Source organism: Apis laboriosa, unplaced genomic scaffold (assembly GCF_014066325.1).
Source record: "Apis laboriosa isolate Shangri-la unplaced genomic scaffold, ASM1406632v1 scaffold30_cov140, whole genome shotgun sequence".
Taxonomy (NCBI): Eukaryota; Metazoa; Arthropoda; class Insecta; order Hymenoptera; family Apidae; genus Apis; species Apis laboriosa.
The window spans coordinates 805,529-831,990 of NW_025222776.1; the positions used below are offsets into that span (position 1 = coordinate 805,529).

General features: G+C 23.3%; 1 protein-coding gene across 3 annotated transcripts in view; it reads right to left on the reverse strand.

The window, feature by feature from the left end:
• The window catches only part of LOC122714530 (SAM and SH3 domain-containing protein 1-like), a 476,950-nt gene that overhangs the window by 66,651 nt on the left and 383,837 nt on the right, over window positions 1–26,462 (reverse strand). For all 3 annotated transcript variants that reach the window (XM_043935946.1, XM_043935949.1, XM_043935948.1), the window contains exons 2-4: window positions 25,865–26,053; window positions 23,402–23,562; window positions 13,136–13,182 (exon numbers count right to left, since the gene is read on the reverse strand). In XM_043935946.1, the coding sequence (XP_043791881.1) occupies window positions 13,136–13,182; window positions 23,402–23,562; window positions 25,865–26,053 (397 nt within the window). The remainder of the gene's footprint in view (window positions 1–13,135; window positions 13,183–23,401; window positions 23,563–25,864; window positions 26,054–26,462) is intronic.

Genomic DNA, 26,462 nt, shown 5'->3' on the forward strand with positions numbered 1-26,462 from the left:
AATAATAGAGGACAGAAGTTCGAAAGAGGACGAAATTGCCTGATTTTATCTCGGCTCGCCGCCGCCGTGCAAGCACACTTTATCTCGCACGCAACTTAAAGATTTGATGCATGCGTCGGTGGAACATTCGTTTCTTTCCCTCCCCCCTCCTCCCTACCTTTCATTTCACCTTCACATTTTACTTTATTCCCCGACATCACTTCTTTCTTCCAACTTTCTTCCCCTCTCGCCAAGATAAAGAAAAACGGTATTGGACCTTTCGTTTCCGATGGAGGCAGGTTTATTTTTATTCCATACGATTCATTCGATTGAACATGACTTGTGGTTACAGGCTCGGCAATATATTTTCGATATTACGAGTCGACATCCCGACCAGTAGTCCCGCGAGTCTCTTGTATTCTTTACATGTATCGCTCTTGCCTGCTCGCCTGCCTGTTCGCCATCCACTTTGGTAAAATACGAACGATCCTCCTTGGAATAGTAGCCGCTTCCGGCGAATTCGTAGCCTGGTACCGATCAAAGCTATCTCAGACGATTTATTTAGGAATGTTTTTATTTTATCTTTGAACGGAAAATTTATTTGTATATATTTTTTCCTTTTTTAAAATAATTTTGCGAATGATTTAAAGGAGCAAAGTTTAATAAAAATCATTTTTTTGTTTAAATATATATATATATACAAGAATTGAAGGATAGTTGTTATTATTTTGTTCAAAAATGTTTGATAAAAGTAAAAAGATATGAAAGACAATTGATCATGATCTTTATTAAAAATAGAAAATGCGAATTTTGAGTTGTTTAATATTTTTTTTAGATTGCAATATAACACTATAACACTAAAAATTAAATGTAATATCGTATAGCGTGACTGGAACAATTTCGATTAATCTACAACATAAGCAATATTTAATTTTCAATAAAAAAAATTTAATATCGAAAGTGTAACGTAGCAAAATATTTGATTTTTCTCACAAATTTTTATTTACGATTGTAATTTTTTAAATTTCATAGTTTTAAATGGAAAATTTGTCATGTAAATAACGTTAAAATAAATTTAATAATAATTATTAAACAATATTTAAAGATATTTTATCAATAAAACTAATATATTAATTCAAATGTTTGAATATATTGGATGGAGGAAAAAAATTTTAACTTTTATTTTAAAAATTAAAAAATTCATTTAAAAAAATGTTTTATTAATCTTTATTAATCTTTAGAGACTTGAGTTTTATTCTTTTATTTTGAGCAATGATCCATGATATTAATCATGAGCTAGACACATTTGTTGCGAGATTTTGTAACAGCTGCAAACAGACGATTTAAGCAGCACAAAGTCTGACTTAAAGTTCTTCATGATTTGCAGTTCCATGTACTCTCTGAATTGTCATTAGAGTTGCCACAACGATAACACAAAATACCGCGCCTTAATTATTACACGGAAAGTTCATTTGTTTTCTTGTTTTGAACAAATAATTTACAATGGAATATGAAGGTGTGCTTTATTAATTATTATATACCACTGTTTAAATGAAATAGGAATGATGTATTTTGTTTAACTATGGAGAAAGATAATAATTAAAAAGAAAAAGAAAAAAAAATAATATGAAACGGAAATTACTTTTTATTAAAAAAAATTAGTTATAAATTTTAATGAAAAATTCTCGTATTTAAATACATCTTATATAATAATTAATAAATTTGTATAACAGAATAATATTTATAAAAAAAAAATAAATATTGTACTATCTGAAATTTTTCTCACTTGGACATATATTTTTGTATCGTTAAATGTATGAAAAAATTTTAATTTCTTTTTCCAGCATTTAAATATATAATTGTTCTAATTAAAAAATTTTGTTTATTTTTTAGGTATATAAATTTTTTTTAATTTAATTGACTTATTTAAAATATATTTTTAATGATGAACATTATGTCAAAAATAAGAGAAAATTAAGAAAAGAAATAAAAAAAACATTTACATCTAATAAAAATATTGGAGATTTTACTATATTTTAATAAAATATTTAGTTTATTCTGTAAATTAAAATAAAATAAATTTATAATACAAATTCCAATCACTAACTATGATGTGGATATTTGAAGAAAGTTTTAAATTATATTATTTTAAAATTACTTTTTAAAATTATTTAAAAAATAATATATTTTTGAAATAACATATATTTTACGAAATATTTTATACAAAAATTAAATTAATATATTTAAATCAAAAGGATTTAATTTTCATTCCACAAAATAAATTATATGTATTTGTTATTTAATATTGGTTATTCATTTATAATATTCTATTTTGTTGAAAATAATTAGTTTGTTTATAATATATTTATTATTACTATTTTTTATTAATATTACTACACGCTTATTATTAACACATTATTGCTCAACATTTCAAATAAATTTTTCATTTATCAATATATTATTTTCCCAAATATTCAAATTAACTAAATAAAAAAGAACATAATTTCAATTCAAATGCATTACTTATTAAATAACAATTATTATTAATCGAAATAATTATTTTTAAATTATTATTTGAAATAGAATTTCATTCAAATCCATTACTAATTCTACATGTAAAAACAAAATTAAAGATACAATAACAATAATATTTCATACAAAATATTATTTCGATTCAATGCATAAACATAGATATTCATACCCAACAAACATCGTTGTATCAACTAATCGAAATTTGTCACATATGCATACAGAATCAATCAAGGATGATCCAGATGATCAAGTGATCAAGACGTGCAACATGAGTGGTTAGAACAACATGGACGATCAATTATTATTAACGTATTTGAGCATTTGACCGGAATAGATAATTATGTTGATCAGGTAATCAAATGAAATAATAGATGCCATGTACGATACGAATGTAAGCAGTTACATAGAAGAGAAGTATATCCTAACGGATCTAGCGAGTTATCTTGACGATAAGCATCGAGTTGGAAGCATGATAATTCGTTCTAGCTAACATTCACGATGCAAAGGTAGCTAATTAGATGGCGTTGTTGTCGGTGTTAATAAACGGATGTGTTGACGTTAATACAATATACTGTTCTAGCATAGAATGAGAGGATTGGGCAGATACGATAACTAACGGCACGGTTGAATTATCCATTAATGGATAGCGATGTTGCGACCAACTCCGATTCATTCGATTATTTGCAAGGCTATGAATAATAGCTGAAATTATTGCTCTATTGCGATATTATTTTCCAAAAGATTAAAGTTCGTTGAATGACGTAAGATGATTTTCTTAAAATGTTTCTGTTACGTGATGTCATTTGGCAAATATATAAAAGGGTATATATTGTAGGGAATGATAAAAGAAAAATTGAAATTATTTATGTGTAATATAAAAATTTTGGATACGAAATTTTAATATTAATAATGAAAAATATTAGTTTTAAGAAAAGTATAACTTTTTTTTTGGTCTTTTAATTTGATTTTAATTAATTTTTCCAATTTTATTAAGCTGAGAGAAAAATTATTTATCTAAAGGAATATATACAATTAGAACTAATTATAATTAAATATTTTTTATTATTGATTATATTTAGATTTGATTCAATCGAGATCAGATTTCATTTATATAAAAAAAAATAATCATTTTTAATTAAATAATACAATCAAATGTATCAATATATTTATAAATATAAATATTAGCAGCTTTTAAATTCATTCTTCATTCATCTTTTCTTTTTTTTTTTGATATTTTTCTCTAACAGCAATAATAACGAAATTGCTATCGAAAACAATCGTCTATGTGTGTATATATGCATCCTGTGTACATATAAATATTTATACAATTTTTTTTTTTTGAACGAAAATAGATACTTCAAAGATATATCGAAGGTTGATTGCACCTATTCTGTGAACGAGAAAAAACCGAAAACGAGAAATCGAAAAGGATCCTTTACCACGAAATATAAACGGTTGAATGGTTTTCAATAGATCGTTTTGCTGGAACGATAGAGCTTCCACTCGATATAAGTTCGAGACAGAAATAATAACAAAGAACAAAGAAATTACACTCGCAATGTTCCATCGATTCTTGTGATTCTTTTTTTGTGCATCCTGTACATGATTGTCAGGATAAACTTTACAGTCTGTTCCTTAATTTGAAAAGCCATTTACGTTACATCAACTGATAACAATTTATAATAAATAAAATTCGCTTATTATAATAAAAACAAAAATTAATGTAATCATAATCTTTTTTAACGATAAATCAATGATCACTTAATTAAATAATGATCAAATAATGATCGATCAATAATCAGTTATTCATCGATCGAAGTGCTTAATAAATAATTAATTAATAGTTAACGATCTATCAGTGGTAAATCAGTAATTAGCTAGTGATCTGGTTTAATGTTTATTTAGTGATTAGTCAATAGTTATTCAATGATTACTTAATGATGAATTATCAATGAATAGTTGATCAATGGCCAATAAATAATTAATTAATTTCATGATTTATCAATAGTTAATCAGTAAGTGGTCAACAAGTAGTCGATAAATAATCAATCAGAGATCAGACAATAAATAGCTAGAGAATAGCAAATGGTCAACAATGATTAATCAATAATTAGTGACTATTCAATGATCAATTACTGATCATTCATTCAGCCAATAGTCACTTGTTAATTATTAATTAATAATCACTCAATGGATAATTTTTATTCCGAAATTTAGAATCAATTATATACATTTTAACTTTCTGTAATCTCTTAATTAATAATTATTAATAATTATATTTCACAATTATAATTAATAATTATATTTCAGTATAATATAAGAATAAATATTCTCAATATTTTTTATTTTAGCCTATTAATTTTATTATCCTACAATTTATATTTATGATATTTATTTCTTCTTCGTGTATGTTTAAGAAATTTTACTATGTACTACTAAACTACTATTATTTATTTATATGAATAATACAATGATTGTAACAATAAATTCCTTTTTTGCAAAAATTTATTAATTGCGAATATTTTTCAAATTTTTTTTAATAATAATTTTTTTATCATAACTATATAAATATATTATAAATAATTAATATATTAATATTAATATATTATTATATTATATATTAATATATTAATATATATATATTAATATATATATTAATATATTATATAAATAAAATATAAAAAATGTAAAATTTAAAATAAAACTTTAAAATAAATAAATAAAAACGAAAATATTATATTATATTAATTAACCAATACTATAAGTAAATAATAATCAATCTATGAATTCATTAGCTGCTATTATTTTTCAATTTAATAATAATAATTTTAGAGAAAATACAAAATTTAAAAAATAAAGTATTAATAAAGTAAAGTATATAATAAAATAAAAACATCATGTAATACTATTCAACAAGTATAGTATAGGTAAATAATAATCAATCTATAAATTCAATTACTAATATTTTTGAAATTTTTTGAAATTATTTTTAATGATGATTTTTTATTATAATTATATAAATGAAAGAAAAAAAAACAAAAAATTTAATATTAAAGTATTAAACCAAACGAAAGCATTATATTATATTATTCAATAAGTAATACAGATAAATAATCAATGAATCATGCTGAAAGTTGAACTCAACGAATTGTCACAAACGTATTTTGATGCAGCAGTTAGCTATCTCTTGGATCTCAGACTTGGATCAGTTAGAGCAAACAACTTGCTCTGTCATAGTTAAAGCATTTCTCCCAACAAGCAGGCAACTCGAACAAACGTGTTTGCGTAGTACGGTAAGCTTTGCAAGTTTTGGGTTAGGTCTATGTTTGAATTCGTTAGGTAGTGATACTCAGTGACAGGGGCTAAGAGTTGTAACAATCCGATATCGATGCCTCTTACATGAAATTACTGTTAAACGTGCACTATTTAGAGCACGTTCTTGATCTCTAACTTGATTAGTCTTTGTTGAGCTATCTATGCGAGAGTAAAACGAGTAAAACGAGTATACGAAATATAGTATTTTAATTATTATTACAGTTAATAAATAATTGAATAAAAAATATATTTTTTTCTCTATGAAAAAGATTTCAAATTTTATATTTTTTTTTATTTTTTTTAAATTATAAAAAAATATGATTTTATTGTTGATAATTGATAAAAAAGAATTTTTTTTCTTATTTTTCTAGAAAAGTTTGATCTTGATGAAAGAATTCATATTCGTTTATTGACAATACGTGTACGAATATTTTCTGGAAAAATATCCGAAAACTTTTCATGAAAATATTTGTGCACCAATACAGGATGACCCAAAAATGAAAGAACATCGCTTAAGTGGAGATTCCTAAGGTAATTTCAAGCAATATTTTTCTTTGCAAAAATTTTCATTTTGACTTTGTATCAAATACAATATATGTTTGTATCAAATTGAAGCACGTATATCGTTTTCTTAAATTAATAATATGTATTTTTAGAAATATTATATATCTACTTAAATAATTTGCATTACTCATAATATACATAATTCTAAACAAATTTTTGAATTCTAAAATAGATCTTTATAATTCTTACAAATCAATTTATTGATTAAAAGTTAACTTGATGAAATAGATGATTATAATGATTATAATCTTTCCTAATTGATAATAAATTAATAATAAATTTCAATAAATAGTCCAATTTAACGATAAAAACTATAATAAAAATCAATAATTTTCTATTATTTTCAATATTATCAAAATCATTTAACATTTTTAAAGATATTTTTAAAATTTATTTTTTTTTGCTAAAATCCATGATATTTAAATTACACTTGAACATTTTCATTATATTATTTTCTTTATTTCCTTTATCAGTGATTTTTTTATTGAACCATTTATTAAGCCGAATTTAATACCAGCTAAAAATAAAATTAAAATATTTGAATAATCCAATCCCGTTATTGAATATTACAAATACCAATCATTCATTCGATTTATATTTTACGTGAGGCTTCAAGTTATTTCTGTGCACATAGTAATTTATATCCGTACAGAAATTTTTTCCAAAAAACGGATATATAATCATGTTCGGACAATGGTATATAATTCAGACAAAATAAATTTTATATTTACAAGAATATAGAAAAATTATAAAATAAAAAAAAAATTGTCATATATCAAATTATTTAAAACAAATTATACATTGAAAGAATTATTAATCCAAATAAACTTTTACTAAAAATCATCATCATAAGTAATTATCTTGGATTTGAATTTCACCTTATTACCTCAATGTTGTAACATAATATTGTAACATAATATTTTTATTAATTATTAAATTAATTAATTAAACAGTTAATATATTCTCTTTTGATCACATAGATATAAAATTTTATATATTATTTTATAATTTTATACGTTACATTGTATTTTTTTATAAAAATTTTACAAAAAAATATTTTTTCATTATTAATAATAAGTAAAAAAGAATTATTTTCTATCTTAAATTTACTCCAGAAAATATTAAACAATGATTACATTTAATTTTTTATTTTCTATTAAATTTTAATATTGCAAAATATTCTTTATGCATATTTATTAAAATTATACCGTTGTTAATATATTTTTAAGAATAATCATGTGTGAAATTAATCCAATCGATATTTCAAAAAATGTCGAATATTTTTTCATTGTTGTGTTAACAAAGTTCAAAGATAAATGTATCGTGTACAAATACTAAAAACGATGCAACAACGAGAGAAACGAAAATACGAGGAAAATCTATCATTAAATATACATACGGATAGCACAGAGGGGAGAAGATTTTGTTCTTAATTATATATTCATAGCAATGGAAATGGCGAGGAGCGAGAATGGCAAGAAAAGTCAATAGAAATGAAATATCAAAGCTAACCTCCTTGGCTCGCGAGCCAACTTCCTCTCCAATATGGGATCTAAAGTGTTTTTCGATATCTTGAAAAATTCCAATGATACGATTCGGTTATTTCGGCCTTTCTTCTTGATTTTTTATTTCTCATGCTCGATCTCAACCTTCGATATTACTACGTTCCAAAGCGATTTCCTTCGTGGAAATCGAGTGTGGATTGAAATGTTTTTATAAAATTTCACCTAGGATGATAAGACATTTCTTGGATCTTTTTTTCCTTATATAGAGAATCTATGAATATTTTTTGGAATTGCAACTTGAAAAATTTAGTTTAATTCAATTCTAAATGAAGATGTTTGAAGAATATCGAACTGAATTAACAATAAATGTTTATCATAAATTTTATGACGAATTTAACATTTCTATACATTTGTTTTGAAATTTTAATAGGAAAATTTGATTTATTATTTTCAAAGATGATATTTAAAAAAATATTTTAAAACAAGAATTAATTATTTGAAAGATATAATTTAATTGTTTATTGTTTTGCATGTATAATATATATTTAAAAAATATGACACATTAAAATAATGAAATATCTAAAAAATGTTTATAATAAACTTGATATCCATAATAACAAAAATTCATTCGTTTTTTATTTTTACTGATATTTTAATATTTTATTTATTGTTTTATTATAGAAATATATTTTTTACTAATTTTATATTATTATTATAAAATTGTATAATATATATTTAATAATTAATCTGATTCAACGTAACTTTCGAAAGAAAATTTTCTCCAAGGAACATAAAAGGTTTGATACAATTGCTGAAGGTAGAACAGTCTCCAATTTAAAAAAATTATGGCGGTCTCTACGGAATTCGACGTCTATAAAATCTACGAACTTTCTTTTTGAAAGATGTTGCACAAAATCCTCTTTGTCTGAGAAAACCGATTCATAAATTTCAAAGCTTCGATTCTCTAGAATTTTACCCATTCTCTTAAGTTTAAGATGTGCCAATTGCAATTTGAGAATACAGACAGAAAACTTTTACAAGAAAGTTAACTAATAAATAAATTCCAATTTCTCTGAAACATATATAACTTTTAGAAATGATAGTGTTTTCTTTCGTGTGTAATAAGAAACTATATAGTATTTATAATTTGATGAATTTTCATCACAACTTTAAAATCTTATTTTATAAATACAATTTAAATAGATCCATGTTAATGAAAATATGTATATAGTATATGTATAATGGATGTAGAATGGAATAAAATATAGTTAATTTTTTTTTTATATTGTTTTTAACTTTTAACAGTGGATAAATATTATTTTTTATTATAATAGTTTAGTTAACTCTTCACTTAGTTGGTAATTAAAATTATAAATAAGTTAAAAGCTTTATTATTTCAAATTTTATCCTGAAAATATATAAGTATAGAACATTTAAAACATTTTTGCGATATCTGTTGAGAAAAATATATAATGTTAATAAAGAAAAAGCAGAAAGGGGTAATTAAGTATTAATTTATACATTTTATGATGATGTTTTTATAGTTTAATAGTTTTCATCACAGAGTTATATTTTAAAAAGCGAAAAACATACTGAAATTTTTTTAATTACTTAATGTGATATTTTATCAGAAAAAAATTATATTATAATATATAATCTATTATATTTCATGTCATAATTATTATACTGTATTATACTGTACATAATCATTATATTTATAATATTTAATTAAAAATAAGAAAACTTGTTTAAAAAATTCAAAAAATAAAATTTTGCTTATCTTTAACAAAATTTTTTAAGGAAATTCACAAAAAAATGAAATCAACAATAAAAATTTTATGCTATTTCTTAAATATCATAATGCTATGAAATAGCAATTTTAGACTACAAAATTAATTCAAAATTTAATGCCCTATCACTCTTGTAAAAAATTGCCAAATAAAATTGTAAAACTTCAAGAAATATTATAATTTTGATTCCATTTTTTCAATGAAATTTTCCAAAAAAAAAAATTGTTCTACATGTAACATACTAACATTCTACACATAAATTTTCATTCAAATCATAATAGATTACATATAAAATATTCAAATATTTTTTATGATACACTTTCCATGTCACAATTTTTTCATAATGATTAAAATATATATAACAACATAAAATCTTATTTCAAAAAAAATAGTCACGCAATTTAAATACATCCGTTTCATCCCAGAGCCTCGATAAATCCAGAACCCAAGAAATTATCCGAAACGCGATTCAAGAAGGAGCGTTATAAACACATAGTACCAAAGCCGCATTCGCATGAACCGCACAAGCAGATAAGATGCAGGACATCATTGTTGTATAGGGTAAAGACACGCGAGGCACATACGTGGAGGCAGCTGCACGCATAAAATGGGGCGATCCTTGAGCGGGGAATTTCAAAGGCGCGTGGCAAACTTCGCATAACGATGCACCATGGATGGTAGCACGAAAGAAGATGGCCGGAGAGCACCATGGCGAGCGCCTCTATCCCATTGTTGCGCCATTTAGATATATTTCATTGGGAGTGACGTGCACGAACGAGCAACGTTCCTTCTTGGAATAAGCTTTTATACCGGCTCGGTGAATGCATGCACCGTGTAGAACCTTAGTCAACGCATTAAATAACAGGGGAGTGTATTCAGAATCGGTCGAATATTCCTAACCTTTCTCTCCTTACTCGAATCTCCGCTAGAGGTACTTACTTGTACCACGATGATATCTATAAGTGTTTGCTTTACAATGCCGTGGACATTGATAATAAGATACGAATTATGCTGTAAAGGGCTAGTCGCTAGTTAAATTGAAAAGTCAATCGGGATGAATAAGTTTCTTTTAAGGGATGTAATTGTGCATGTGTCGAAAGTTTATTGTTTTATTTTTCTCGGTATATTGTTAATTATGTGATTCTAAATGAAAAAAAATTATTATTTATATATATATAAAAAATAACATATATTGATAATCGTATGAATCTTTCTTCCATGAATTGAGGAAATAAAGTGATATTTTGCTTAAATAATTGCTATATAATTACGTAATTTATTATATTCTATATAACTATCCTACATGACAAAGTTTCATGAAATTTTTATCTATTAATTTAATAAAATTTGTTAATTAAAATTAGTTAATTAAATTTACATTATGATTGAGCAAATTTCATATAAATTAATCAGGACGATATAGAAATTAGAGACCACAATGTATAATTAAAAAAAATTACAGGGTAAAAATTCATCTTTTATTTTAAATAATTTTGGTTTGAATAATTATCACAAATTGTAAAAAAAATGAATGTTTTTTAATCATTAGTAATTATAAAATTTTTTATGAAATAACGAGAAAAATTAACTAAAATTGAGCTTTCAATTTTCATATTTCATAATATTTTTTATATTAAAAATATAAGTAATATAATTTTCAAATTTAATATCATTAATCATTATAGTTCTTTTTTCACTATTTTATTTTATTATTACTTGTTAATTAGTACAATAATTATTTTCAATCAAAACTTTTATGTATTAAAATTTTTTAATCATTAAATTTTTTAAAAAGAAGTCTCATTAAAATTTAGTGATTATTTGTATCTCAACAGAATTTATTTGTATCTCAATATTATTTTTCGTTAAAATTTTAAAAATAATTATTAATTTCAAGCTATATATAAGAAAATGTTTATTCAAATATTTAATATAGCAAAATGCATATATGTCAATAAAAATAATTTTCAATTTCTTATACTGAAATGTTAATTCAGTTAATTTGATTTAATATTATCAAGTAGAAAATAACTTTGTTTTATTAATTATTTTGTATATTTCCTTCTACAGAATTATTTTCGTAATAATGCTATAATTTAAAGCAAATTATTATCTTTTTCTTGAGGCATATTGAAAAAATAAATATATAATTAAAAAGAATATTATAAATAGATTTCTGATTAAATAAAATTGAATTTAAAACTTTTAATAAAATTAAAAACTCATAATTTAAATAATATATATAACAAATATTAAATAATTTATTAGAATAATATTATATTTATATTATATTAATATTTATATACTTTCAAAAAGTATTAATTTAAAAATGATTTATGATTTATATAATATATTATTAAACTGGTGTGCCATTTTTAAATATTTCATACACCAAATACAAAATGAAATTTTTATAGAAAAACGATATTTTTTCGTTATTATTTTTTAAATTTATTTCAATTATTTATTAATTAATAATTGAGTAAAGATTTAGAATATCCAATTTTATTATGAAATATTTGATGATTTAATAATTTGTATTATTTTTATAAAATTTTATTATTAAAATTAGTCTATGATAAATAATTAATAGTTAAATATCTAATTAATTCATTGAGAAATTATAAAATGTTCAATGTAATTCATTAAGAAAATGTAATTCATTAAAAAAATATAAAAATGTTATGAAAAATATTTTTGAAAGCGCATCTATATATTTCTGAAATAGAAAAATATCTTGTAATTGAAAAATTGAATAAATTAAGGATAACAAATTATATATTTTATATAAAAATTATGCAAAATTATTATTTTTTTTATTAATATATCTATTATATTTAAAGTCACTTTTTAATTTATTTTACATAAATTACTTTATCTTATTTGAAAAAAATATTAACAAGAATATTATTCATAAATATATAATGCTTATGCATATTAGTTAACGAATTTCTCAATTGTAAATTGGTGAAATTTCACGAAGCATGTTATCTAAAAAGATCAACTAACTTCTCCAAAGTTATTATCATTACAGCTTGCAAAATTTCTATAGATAACTAACACACCTTCAATATTTTCTTACTTCCCTCTCTATGTTCTCAAATTCCTTACACCTTTGATATTTGACTGTAACATTTTCCTCAACTAAACTTTAGTCATGTTAAATTTATGCAATGTAACGAATATAAAAATACAATATTAATAATAAAAATATTCTTCTTATATATAAAATAATAACAAAAATAATTAATACTTGATTTATATGAATTAATGAAAATAATCTTCTTATATGAATAGTTCTCTTTTGTAGTCAAGACGAATATTTTACTTTTATTTTGCGAACAAAACACGCTCGTAGAATTTTAAAACAATTAAAGTTTTCTTTCCCCTTTTAAATCTCAAACAAATGACAAATGAATCAAACGAAGTGCATGCAACCAACCAACTTACCGTTAGGTGGGAATTCGTAGAACAACGCAGACCTCGGACTCAGACAACTGTAACAGAGAGAAAATTTACGATTAAAATGTGCCGACAATTAAAACGGTCATACCACCCGTGTCTCAGTTCGTTAGACTTTCAACCAAAGTTTTCCAATTTTCATTTTAAGAATGAGACGAAGTTGAAATTGCTTCAAAACTCTGTTCTTATTCTATTTTTTAAATATCAATTCTTTTTTTATTCGAAATATATAAAGGAGAAGATTATAAGAAAGACTATAAGAAAGACTATAAGAAAAGACTATAAAGAATAAAAATAAAGAAAAAAATAAATTTGAAATGTTAAATTGAGTATAAAATTGGATGGGTATTAAATTTTTTTTCAGTATTTCATGTCATTTTGAATTATTATGAATCATATTAGAAAATAATTAGAAAAATTAAAAAAGAAATCGTAATATATGAATTCAGTGTACATTTAATTCATATTCAATGTACTGAATAAAATCTCGTATTACAATTCATCTTAAACTTATTTAATATTATTCCTTATAACATAATCTTCTAAAATTTTAAAATATTTTTATTTCTAAAGTTTTAAAATTAGACTGTCTAATTATCTATTTAAAAAGTTAGAAATTCTTCACAATGATTTGATAAAAAACATGATAAAACAACCCAGTAAAAAATATATGTTGAAATTATTAATATACATATAGTTAATAGAACTTAGTAATCAATAAAAATCATTATTACACGATATATTAAAAAAAATATTGAAAAATATATCACAATATTGAAAATTGTGAATGTCCTAATTATTTGACTACATAATGATGAAATTACTTTTCATCCAAATTTATCATAATTAAAAAAAAAAAAAAAGATAAAAAGAGATAAAAACAGATCTTTCGAAATCTTTCCATTTTGATATCCATAGGTCTCGTAAACTACATCTATCTTCTAGTGATCCCTAGATGAAAAACAACGAATGGCGAGGCCGGCCATCCTCTCCTCTTAAGCCGGTATTTGTCCAAGTATTCCAAGTACTCGAGGGAGTAAAGGGTGATCTCTGAACGGTAGATCACGGTGGAATGCGCGCACAATGATTTCCGGCTAGCGCCAAGGATCGTGTACAGCAAGACTAATCGTCTTATTGGCCCGATCGACGAATACTGGTCCCCGATTCCATCGATCGTTCCACAAAGTGGAATCGTGGAAACCTCGTGTCCACGAGGGCATCCCAAGGTGAAGGAGAGCGAATGTGGAGAGCATCACCAGAGGCAGACAGTTCACATGCCAGAGAATTGGTAATAGATAACGATCCCAGGATCCCGTGTATCTTGATACACAGTTCCGTAATGCTAACCGCATACTAATAGCATCCTTTGACGAAAAGCTAACATCTCGACAAACAAACCATGTTGGACAACCCCGTATGACTCTCTTTGGAGCTTAAGCTTTCTCTCCTTCTCCTATATGGCATTCCTAAGAGTGGCGGTTATCTCGCGGCTTCTTGTGCAAATTGATCTTGAACTGTTTATATTGAAAGAGAGAATGATAAATTTTTTTCAAATATTCTATTAAGTTTGAAGGTTTTATTATATTTGAACTGTACACTCTCTGTTCTTAATAGTATAAATAAGTGTCTTTTCTTATTGGAATATTGGAAATAGAATTTAATTTGTAATTAATGTTGAATAACTTTATCAAAGAAGGCTAAATATTGACATAATAGGAATCAAATATTGTTTGTCGAAAATCATTGAGAGTTTATCTTTTGTAAAATATAATATATGTATGTTTATATTTGTACATGTATCTTTTTGAGATGATAATTTTGTTATATAAAATTAGTAATTTATTTTTTTTCATTTCATCACTCAGAATTACATATAACAAATTATAAGTTATAAAGTAAGTGTAAAATACAATATCATCGAAATATAAACAAAATATAATTGATTACATTACTTCATACTAAACAGAAATTTTTAAGAAATTAAAAAACAGCAAGAAAATTAATAAAAAATATAATTGTTAAAAAAGGAATTAAAAAAATTATTTGTAAGATGTAGATTTTTTTAGATATATCTTTCAAATAGAAAAACTTTTAAAAAAAATAAAAATGTAAATGCCAAATGATTTATATAAACTAGAAAGATTCCAATTTTATTATAAATAAAAAATAATATATATGATAAAACACATAAAAAAGCAATAAGCTTATGTTATTTTCCATTATCTCTTATTCAAATATATTTTCTCTTTATTTAATTCGAATAATGAAAATTTTACTATATTGTAATATATATAACTATAACAAATATATTTCCTTATGTGTCATTTTGTACTTAAATTGCATCAAGTTAAAAATAAGTAGAAACCTTGAATACTTTTAAGAGATGGTAAGATAAGTAAAGACAGGAAACGAATATATTCGAATATCGACAATTTCCACTTCAGTTCACGCATCCGTCACCGAATTGTCTACCTTAGCTGGCTGTGAATTTAATGCAGTGAAGCGGTTTAACGAGACGTTTTGGAATTTTTGAATATATTTAAAAATCTACCAGGAATTTATCATACACGTTCTACAAAAAAATGTATATATACGATTTATAAAAATGTATTGAAAAATGTCAATATTCGACGCTTGTAAGAACTTTACTATATGATTGACCATACTATTCGCAAAAAAAGATGTTTTTATCTTAAAAAAAAAATGTATGCAAATATTATTTTAAATATTATATTATAAATATAATATATTCAAAATTATTTAACGATGTCAGACATATTTAATATAATAACTAAATAATAACTTGAAATAATAATGTTTCAATTAAAATATTGTTTGAAATATTTATTTGATTTTATGAATGTGTGAAAAATAATATTTCCATTATATCTAATTGTGTATATTATCCAATATTGAATTTATTGAAATAATTAATTGAAATTATTGAAATATTTTATAAATTGAAATATTTTCTTTATTATACATGATATAATGAAAGAATATTTTGTCTTTACGAAATTCTATTCACTAAATTACATAATATACATAATATAAAGTAAGCGAAACGTTAATATTTAGATAAATTTATTGCTCTTTTATCTGCGTTTCGATTATTTATTATCAACTATTTTATAAAGAGATATTGAAAGAACAAATAATATAAATAACATTTTCGTGTAAATATTTAATAATTCAAATGAGAGAAAATTTGTTATGGATTAAAAGTGAACATGCATGCGACGATTTCGCCATCTGTCGTTTTAATCACAAACTATGGGAAAACTTTTATTTTCTTTTCTGTAGTTTTCTACATATTTTCATGATTATGAAATAATAACGAAATGATTTTAAAAATAATTAAACACATAAGATATTATTTTAAATGATTATTTTAATATATTTATAATTATATATATATATATATATACTTATAATTATATTTATATAATATTTATATAATATATTTATAATTATATTTATATAATATTTATATAATATATTTATAATTATATTTATAATTATTTTCAATAATTCTTGCTTTTTACTTTAAATATCCAATGTTTTTGATAACACATGGATATTCTAGTATGTTGGAGTCACGAAAGCATTAAATTTTAAATTTTTTAGCAAATCAGTAAATCCTCTATGAACTAATAATATAACAAAACTTGATAAGTTAGGAATAGACTTTAAACTAGCAGGTAACACAACAAAACTTTCTGAGTTAGCACTCAACTTCAAACTAGTAGCATAGACTAAACTTCTCGTGTTAGATACTCAGGTCTTGTATTGTATTAACCACACTTAGCAAACTCTATCAGTTAATACATTCGATATAGTTTTGTTCTCCGTACGAAATAGGGTGGTCCTCCACCTAGGTAAATTAATCGACATATCGCATGCAAATTTCTATCAAGATTGAAACGAACCAAGTAACGGTACTTAATTTCAGGGAAAGAAAGAACGTTTTTTAAATGACAATGCAAAATTTTTAATTATTTAATTAGAATTATTAATAATTTTCAATATTTATTATTTTTCTTTGTAGAAAAATCCATTTTTTTCAAATTGAATATTTATTTTTATTGAAAAAAGTTTAAAATTCATTTTTTACGTTTCACATATAAACATTTTTCTTAACTTGTGGAATAAATTAAAGATTTCGATCAGAACTTTTTCAAATTTTTTTCAAAATCTAGAATAATAAAAAATCAGGATCGAGAATGAAAAAATCAATTAAATTCAAAAAAAAAAAAAATTAGAAAAGAAAAATTGATTTTTATATAATTATTTGAATAAAAAAATAAAATTTAATTTTATTGGAAATTGAATATAAAAATCACTCATGCATTAAAAATATAATTATTATATTCTAATTGTAGAATACATTATTCCAAGTGATTTATAAAGACCAAAGGAATTCCAAATACTTTCCATTATAAAGTTAAAATGAAAAATTCTCAATCCAAGAAGTCTAATGTCTTAAATTAAAATTCTGGAAATCATAAAAAGTTCTTTAAACTTCGAACAGTGCTAAAAAGTCCAAGAAATATTCTTCCTTTTTTCTAATTGCTTCATACTTATATAATCTTTTCCCTCGTCTTTATACGTGTCCTTGTGAAAGTTTTAATAAGAAGAGAAATTTACTGTCTGATCTAAAAAATTATGAATTTTCAAGGAGTATTGAATTTTCAAGTTTTACATACCGCCACTTGATTTACAAAGAAAAAAAGGAAGAAATGATAGATGTAGATAAATTAAAATTAATTAATTTTCATTTGTTATCAATATTTTATTCGTTATAAAATTAATAAAATAGTGTCTCAAGTTTTAGTATATAGTATATTTTAGTTTAAATAAAAAAAACATACATGTATAAATATGAAAATAATTAAATTATAATTATCTATCTATCTAAATAATATAAGCAGAATCCACTTTTGCTTACCACGGAAGCGTGATGTTAGATATGTTTATATAATATGACGATATCGAAATATAATTACCTAGCATTAATTATTCAGAAATCGAAAAATACTTTAAAAATTAGAAAGCAGAGAGAATTATAGAATAGGCAAAACTATAGAATATTCCAACAAAATTTACGATTATTAAGAAACATAAGAGTGAAATTGAAAATTATTTGCAAGATGCATTTTTCAAATCCTCCAAAAGTTTAAAAATATTGCAAAGTAAAAATATAAATGCTGTTTATTTCTATAAAATATAAAATAATTAAAAAAAAACTTGTGTTCCATTAACTCCAAAAATTCTCTTATAGCTGCAAATGCTCTCTATGTTAATTCAAATAATGGAAATTTTACTATACAATATATGTTAAATGTATTCGTAAATTAAAAATAAAAAAATAATTTTTTTCATTGTATATTGTAGATGTTTTTCATGTTGCATTTCGAATAATATTTGCATTGAAATAACTCAAAATAACGACGAAATTATAATCGTTTCATCAATTGAACTTACACCATTATGATTCACAGCTCATCAATTATTGTCACGAGCATTACGAGAAATATCGAATTTTATCCGGTGCATAATACATTTTTCCAGAGTGAAACAACGTAGCATGGCGAATTGCGTAAAGGTCACTCGGATAGGGACATAGAAACGGCACGTATTCAATATGCTGCATTAACGTGATTCGAGTATAATCACGCGCGATACATTTGTAATATCGGATGAATGTACGCATAAATCGCAGCTTCCATCATTACTTCGTCGACAGCAGATGGTCGTCCATAGAATATCTGACGATATCTCATTTGTGGCCAGGAAATTCTATCAAGAACGATGTTTTTAGATACCTTTTACATGTAATATGCAGTTACATATGTAAAATTGATCCGCATTAATATTGGAACATGTCATGATGCAACGGAAATTATTGCTCTATGTATGTGTATTTGTATATTATAATATTATTAAATTTCTTTGATTTTTAAAATTACATTATTAAAATACTGATTATATTTAGAAATATAAATTTGATTTATTTGATGTACACAGATTTTCGTATAATAAGCGACAAATTAAATAATGGAGGAAGTTAATATGGTAAAAATATTCAATTTATTTTATAGCTTGAATAAAAGTATTAGTATAAATATAAATTTATGTAATTTTCTCACCGTCTGAATATTTTTACGATTTTAATTTATGCTTATTGCAAAAAGAAATTATACGCATGGATTAGATAAAATTAACACAGTGATAAATTAGTGATAGAAAATATGAAAGTCGATATTACAAGAAAGTATTCGATCATTCTTTAAAATTAGCAATAATTATTTCAAAATTGAGTTTCTTTGAAAAGTTAAAAGAATTAATTTATTAATTGAGTAAAAAAAAAAAAATAATTTTAATATTTCAATAGTAATTAAATTTATAAAATATAAAATCATATTGTAATCATTTTCTATAAAAAAAAATTAAATTCTTAAAATAATCTTAAACTTAAGTTACTAATTGTAAGATAATAAAAAATTTCAAAATTGATTAAAAAATAAAAGCAAAAATATAAAATATTTATACGAACATAATATATTATCGAAAATCTATTCTATCTATTTTATTTATTTATTTTTTAATTTTTCTAATTCTTATAAAATCTTAGTAAATTTCACGATCAATAAAGTTATCGATATGTACTTAGTTATCATATAATAATTACGCATTATGCAACATCCATGAAACTAAGGTACAGAGGCGTATAATTAATTCAGTCAAATGCTCGTCAGTCGATCGTAAACCACGAATAATTAATTTCACGTGTTGCTTGCACACAGGAATTGGATAAACTCCGATACCCACTTATATAATAATTATTGTACCAAATAACATTCGTGTAGATTTATATTTCATTAACTCTTTAAATTAAAAATATGCTTAAATATAAACAGTTGTGAAAATTTTTCCACAACATAAATTCAAATTAATTTTAAATGAAAAATAATTCAACAGATTGCATATGATGAATTAATAATATGATGAAATAAATAATGTTTTTTTTAAATATTTTATATAATAATTATTGTTATTTTTATTTAAACTTAAATTAATTTATATAATAAAATTAATATATTATACTAAAACTTTAGATTAATAGTCAAAATTTTTTTGATAAATTTTGTATTTTTTAATAATGGATAAAAAAAGACAATATAATACAGAATAAAAATATATTATTTACAGAGATTATAAATATATTTAGCATAAAATTATTATGGAATTATTTAATTTCTAATTAATATAAGGTTTATTAAAATATTTCTTATTAAAGAGTTTATAAATAAGTATTATTTTTGAATCACGTATGAAGAAAAAATGCATATTCTAAATATATAAAAATTATTTAATTTTATAATTTAAAAATTTGTTAAAAGAACAAACATTAAAACTATATATAAAATATATTATAACAAATAAGTTTATGTTGAAAATAAAATATTGAAAATTTAAAATATTCTAGACTTTTTCTATTTACTTATTTTAATTATTATATTAATATATTTTAAATATATTTCTATTTATTAATCTTTTTCTTGTTTCTACTTCATCCGTGATAATGCAAATATCTAAATAACTTCATTATAAGATAAAAATAATGAAATTAAAAATATCTGGCATAAATTTGATAACCAATAAACTATGCTTCAATTATTTCATGTATTATCGACATTATGTTAAATTGATACAACAATTATCATAAAGAATATAATAAGTAATGATACCAACAATTATTATTTTGCATTTTATCATTCAATAAAATTATCTCTTGACCTAAAAATTATCAATAAAGTAATTTCTAGAAAGTTTCAATAAAGTAATTTCTAGAAACTACTATTATAATAATATAATTCATTACAAGGAAAATATTAATACTAGAACTATCAAATCAAATTAATGCATATATGTATTCAATAATTAATAGAAATTGTAATTAATAAAAATGTATTATTAAATAATGTTCATGTTATTAAATTTTACGAAAAATACAAAATAATGTTGAAAATTATGATTAATTCTAATTTTTGTCAAGAGACCGTAGAGGTTTAATCTTTAAAATAATCCTACCAAAATCCTACCAAAATAATATATATATATTATTATAAGATATATATTATATAATTATAAACTGATGAAGTATCCAAATATAAACGATACTATATCGTTTATTTTCTGCAATGATACGATTAAAAATTTGCAATTTTCAATTTTTGAATAATTGATACAAAAATTATTATTACTTGTATCTTTTATTGATAAGATTTGTAAATACATTTTCAAATTGTGCATTTCCAATTTAACATTTTGATGCGAGATCTTTCAACCTCAGAACATTCATATTCGTTTTCTTCAAAATTACAATTTTTAGGTTATGTTGCAACAAATTGAATATTACTACATACAAATTATAATTGACAACTCTAAAATTAAAATAAAAATTAAAGCCTCAATTTAAGTGAAATAAACAATCAATTTATACTTTAAATAATAATAATAATAAAGAAACAATTATTCCGCAATAAATCCTAACTCTCCAATGAACGTCGACGTGTTTACGAACTATAAATAAAGTCTTGCATCTTCAACGAGCAAATCGTTCAAGCTTATCGCGGTTTAGCAAAGTCGGAGAACTGCCTGAGGTAAGTGTAGCTGAGAGAGTCACAAAAACATGGTTATCGTGGCGGCAAGAAGAGAATAATACAGCATCAGAGGCCCAGGATCGTGGTTATTCGCGCGTGCACGAAAACAGATAATGCCGGCGGCAAGATAATGGAATTTAATAACGACCTCCTTTGTCTCTTTCTCTATTCACGGATTCCGGAACTACGGAAAATGGGGAGTATGCGCGGCAGTCTGTTGGTTAATTAGCAATTAAATATCAAGCAGCCGGCGTAAAGGTGCGCGCAGATGTTATTTCGGATCAGGTAAACCACTTAACAATGGGCAATTATGTATAATAAAGAGGCCATACCAGTTAAGCATTACTCGTGACTAGTTGGTTGGATGATCATCCTGGTAATTGAATGTGCTCTACTGTATAAACATTGCTCCCAAATATACGCAATTTTCGATTTTACTATTTTAAAATTTACCCCTATATAATTGGGAAAATAAGTTAACGTATTTTATTACGTTATTCATCTCCTTGGAAAATAATGAAATCTAGTAATTTTTGTTAGTTGTACTTTACGAAAATCGATTTATATGTAAATGTTTAGTTTAATAATTTTTTCTAATTTTGATAATTATTGCTGATATTATTTACTATTTTATTATGAATGTGTTAATTTTGTCCACCAAAATATAAAATTTAAATCCTCCGATTCAATTAATGAATCAATTAATGAAACTAAAATTTATCAAAGAAGTTAGATTAGATTAAGTTTAAGTTTTCGTAGAGAATGCGTAGAGAAGAATAATTAGTGAATATTTTTTAAGTTTGCTAATCGATTTCTTTCAGCAATAAAATTTTAAAACAAATATATAGAATAAAAAATTGATATTTTTCATAATAATAAATGGCATAACAGATATGTATTTTGAGAATCATAGAGACTCTATTAAGACTGGATAATGTTTTGATATAATAATTCTCTTTATGAATTTTAGTTTTATAAATTTTTTCAATTCAAACTTTTATTTAGAGAGATTGTATTAAAATAGTAGATTAATTAAGATTGTATTAAAATAGTAAAATTTTTTTACATTATTTTTTAAATATGTAAAATAATTTTTCGCCAATAAAATCTTTTCTTATTATTCAATATTCATTTTATATTTTATGTTTTTTTTTCAGAAAGATAATTATCAATTATAATGTTATTTTTGAAATAAATTTCTGTTTCATAAATTCTCGATTTATGAAAGATCGTCAGGAATTAACAAATTATTCGTAGAGATGGAAACTACCTGTAGCATATGATATTGGAAACTTGTCATTTTTGACGATTATCAATTATATTGGAAATAATTATAGAATAATTGTTTACTTTTACATAAAAGATGGAATTATGAAATAAATATGTTTTTCAATAAGATAATGATTCAAAGTATCAATCATGAAATTGAAATTAATGATCTTGAAAATAATAACATAAATATATTGAAATGGATATATAAAATTATTTATTGTATTAATGCTTATATTATAAATTAATTGATTTATATAATAATATAAAATAGCATAATAATGTAAAATAAATATATGATAATTCTAAATGTTCCTACCTTTGATAAGGTTGTTGATGTCCACCAGGTGTTACTGCAGTGGTATTTTGCGCAGCAAGAGCAAGTTTCTGTTGTCGTTGTTGAAGCATTTGCCTGCTGAATACACCGTATCCAAAGCCATAGATTTCGTCCTCTTCCTTATCGCTGAGACAGCTCGAGGGCTGAACAAAAATAGAGAACATTCTTGGTTTTTATCTCTTTTACCTTTTATCCCATTGAAAGAAATCTTGCTTGCGTGAAATTAAAATTTATTGCAAAGAGAACAAGATAATTGTATAGAAAATTAAAGAAGGTTAAATTTTTTGCAATTTTCTTGACTTTTGTTTAAAAATAAGTGAAACTTATTTAATGCGATCTGTTTAAAAATTAAAATATAAAATAGAATAAATTTTGTCTTCCTGAAAATTTTTCAGAATCGTGTTAAATTTGTGATTAAAATACAACAATATTATATTTATTAAAGATATTTTTCATCTTTCTAATTAAAAATTTTTTATTTACACATTTTTACATTCCCTATACAAAAATATTATCTTTACATTCTCTCATATCTCGTATGCAATAACAATAATAATTAATTATGCAATGATTATACAATTTTTTATTAAAATTGTACAAATGAAAGACAAACAACGAAATAGACAATCTTGATAAATTATGCGATAGTTTTGTCATAAAAAGCTTAATCACTTTCTGAAAAATCATAAATCTTCAAAAGAATTAAACTTAATCGACAATCGATAGAAAATTCGATTTGACCTGGTGGAAAGCCAGAACTCCGAACAATAACTGATTTGAAACAGGATCAATGGATCTACACGGTTAATCCCCTTTAAACCAGTTCGGCAAGTTGCCCTCAGAGGACTTTCATTTCCACGATGGAAAGTGTTTAGTTCTCGTGAACTACTTACCTCTAAATCTCCCCAAACGAAAAATAAAACTTGAATACTCGAAATTGATTTCCTTTCCATAAAATTTACTAATATATTTAACTATAATTTACAATTACTTCAAAAAAAATATATCTTTGGTTTTTCATATAACATTTTTCATTTAATATATTCTATTTTTCATTTTCATAATATAAAATTATCATAGTTATATTACTAAATAATATGACATAATATATCTTGGTCTAACTAATTAGAATAAACATACAATAAATATAATGGTGAGTAGATATTTTATTTAGTTGTAGAAAATATTTTTATATTTAATTCTAAAATTTTTATACTTAATTTTATATTCAACTAAGTGGAATCAATTACAATAATTTTGACTTTAATATATGTAATATCATGCATATATTTTTATTAATTAAATATTAATGGAATAGATTTACAGTAGTGAAAATAATAATATTTCGCTTATTAATTCATTTTATTTTGAAAGAATGAATCTAAAAGAATGAACAATTTAGAATGCAAATATTAAAATATCTAATTATTCTAATAATAGCAACTCATTCAAACTTCTAGAAAAATATTTTATATTTCTAAGGGAATATGCAATATGTAATATAAATAATCATGAAAATAAAGTGTACTATAAATTATTGAGTTAATATACATTATAAAAAAATAAAATATATAAGATAAATAGAATATATTTTCACTTATGTCAGTATCAAATTCAAATATTAGAAATTCAATATATAATTAAATTCAATTAAATAATTAATCAAGTTATAATTATGCGTAAAAATTCTTGATATAAAAATACAAATAATAAATATTAAAGAATATTGTTTGTATATATATACAATTCTGTCAGTATTTTAAAATGACAATTGACAATAAATATGTACTCTATCTAATTATTTTCTATTTCACTATTAAAAATAACTGCCATATTTAAATCTTTTCTGCTAATGTCTTCCTAACAAATAATAAAGATTAATTAGGATGACTTTTAAACAAATACTTTTAAACATGTCAAGGTCATTAGAAATAATTATCCAAACACTGCATAATTAATCTGAATCTAATTGTAAGTCAGTATTCAATTGAAAAAAAAAACCCATGAAAATTTAATATTTCTTAATCATAATATTTAAAGTTCAATAAAAATTTTGAGAAAAAAAAATGGTACAATAAATTTTAAGTTATTATAAAGGATAGATTTCAATCTTCATCTATTGTAGATTAAATCAAAAAATTTCTATATCTTTATAACAAATTAAATTTTTCAAATTTTTCAAAATAAAAATATCTTTACTTTTCTATTTGAAAAAAAAACGAGTTTAAAGCTATATAAATTTCACGTTTTAAAATGAAATTGATTGTGTGTAAGATGTTGACAATATTTCATCACATATTGTTCACTCACGCTCTTTATCGTATCAGAGAGTTCTTACAAAAAAATAAAAAAAAGAGAGAGAGAAAGAAGGAAGACAGGATAGATAAATAGAAAGGACAAAGCGAAAATCAGAAGAAAAAGAAAGAAAAAGACGGATTTACTCACCGAGTATTTCCCGGGCACGTAAATGGGCTGTGAATGACTGGTAGTGAGTTGAGTGTTGGGCATTCTGGGAGAAGCATTTGTTTCACGGCGGCGTAGCTCCTCAAGCGGTTCCAGGACGTCTCCGTAATGCGTTCTGAAGAGGTCTGCATACCTTGAAGCCAGCCCCTCTAAGTATCCCCTCTCACCTTCCTGAAGCAGCCATTCGAAAAAGACGAAATATCAAGTAGGGTGCCATTGAAACGTAACTATGTGATACATTAATTGCTATATATTTCATTTCCACGAAATCCTGATTAACTCGATTCGTGAAACATGATATCGAGTATAATCGATATTAATGATGATAATATGATATGATCGTATATTTATAGACGATAAAAAGAAGATATATCTGTGCTCAAATGTTATACGATGTAATTTATATTCGATTGAAAAGATTAAAGAATACGAAGAAAAGTCATATAAATTTTGAAAATACATATTGAAGATTATAAAGATTATATTGAAATTTATAATTTTGAAAATTGAAAAAATTTTATTAGCGGAGAAGTAAAAATAGCTGTAAAAATTAGAAAAATGATTTTTTTTTTGCCAATAA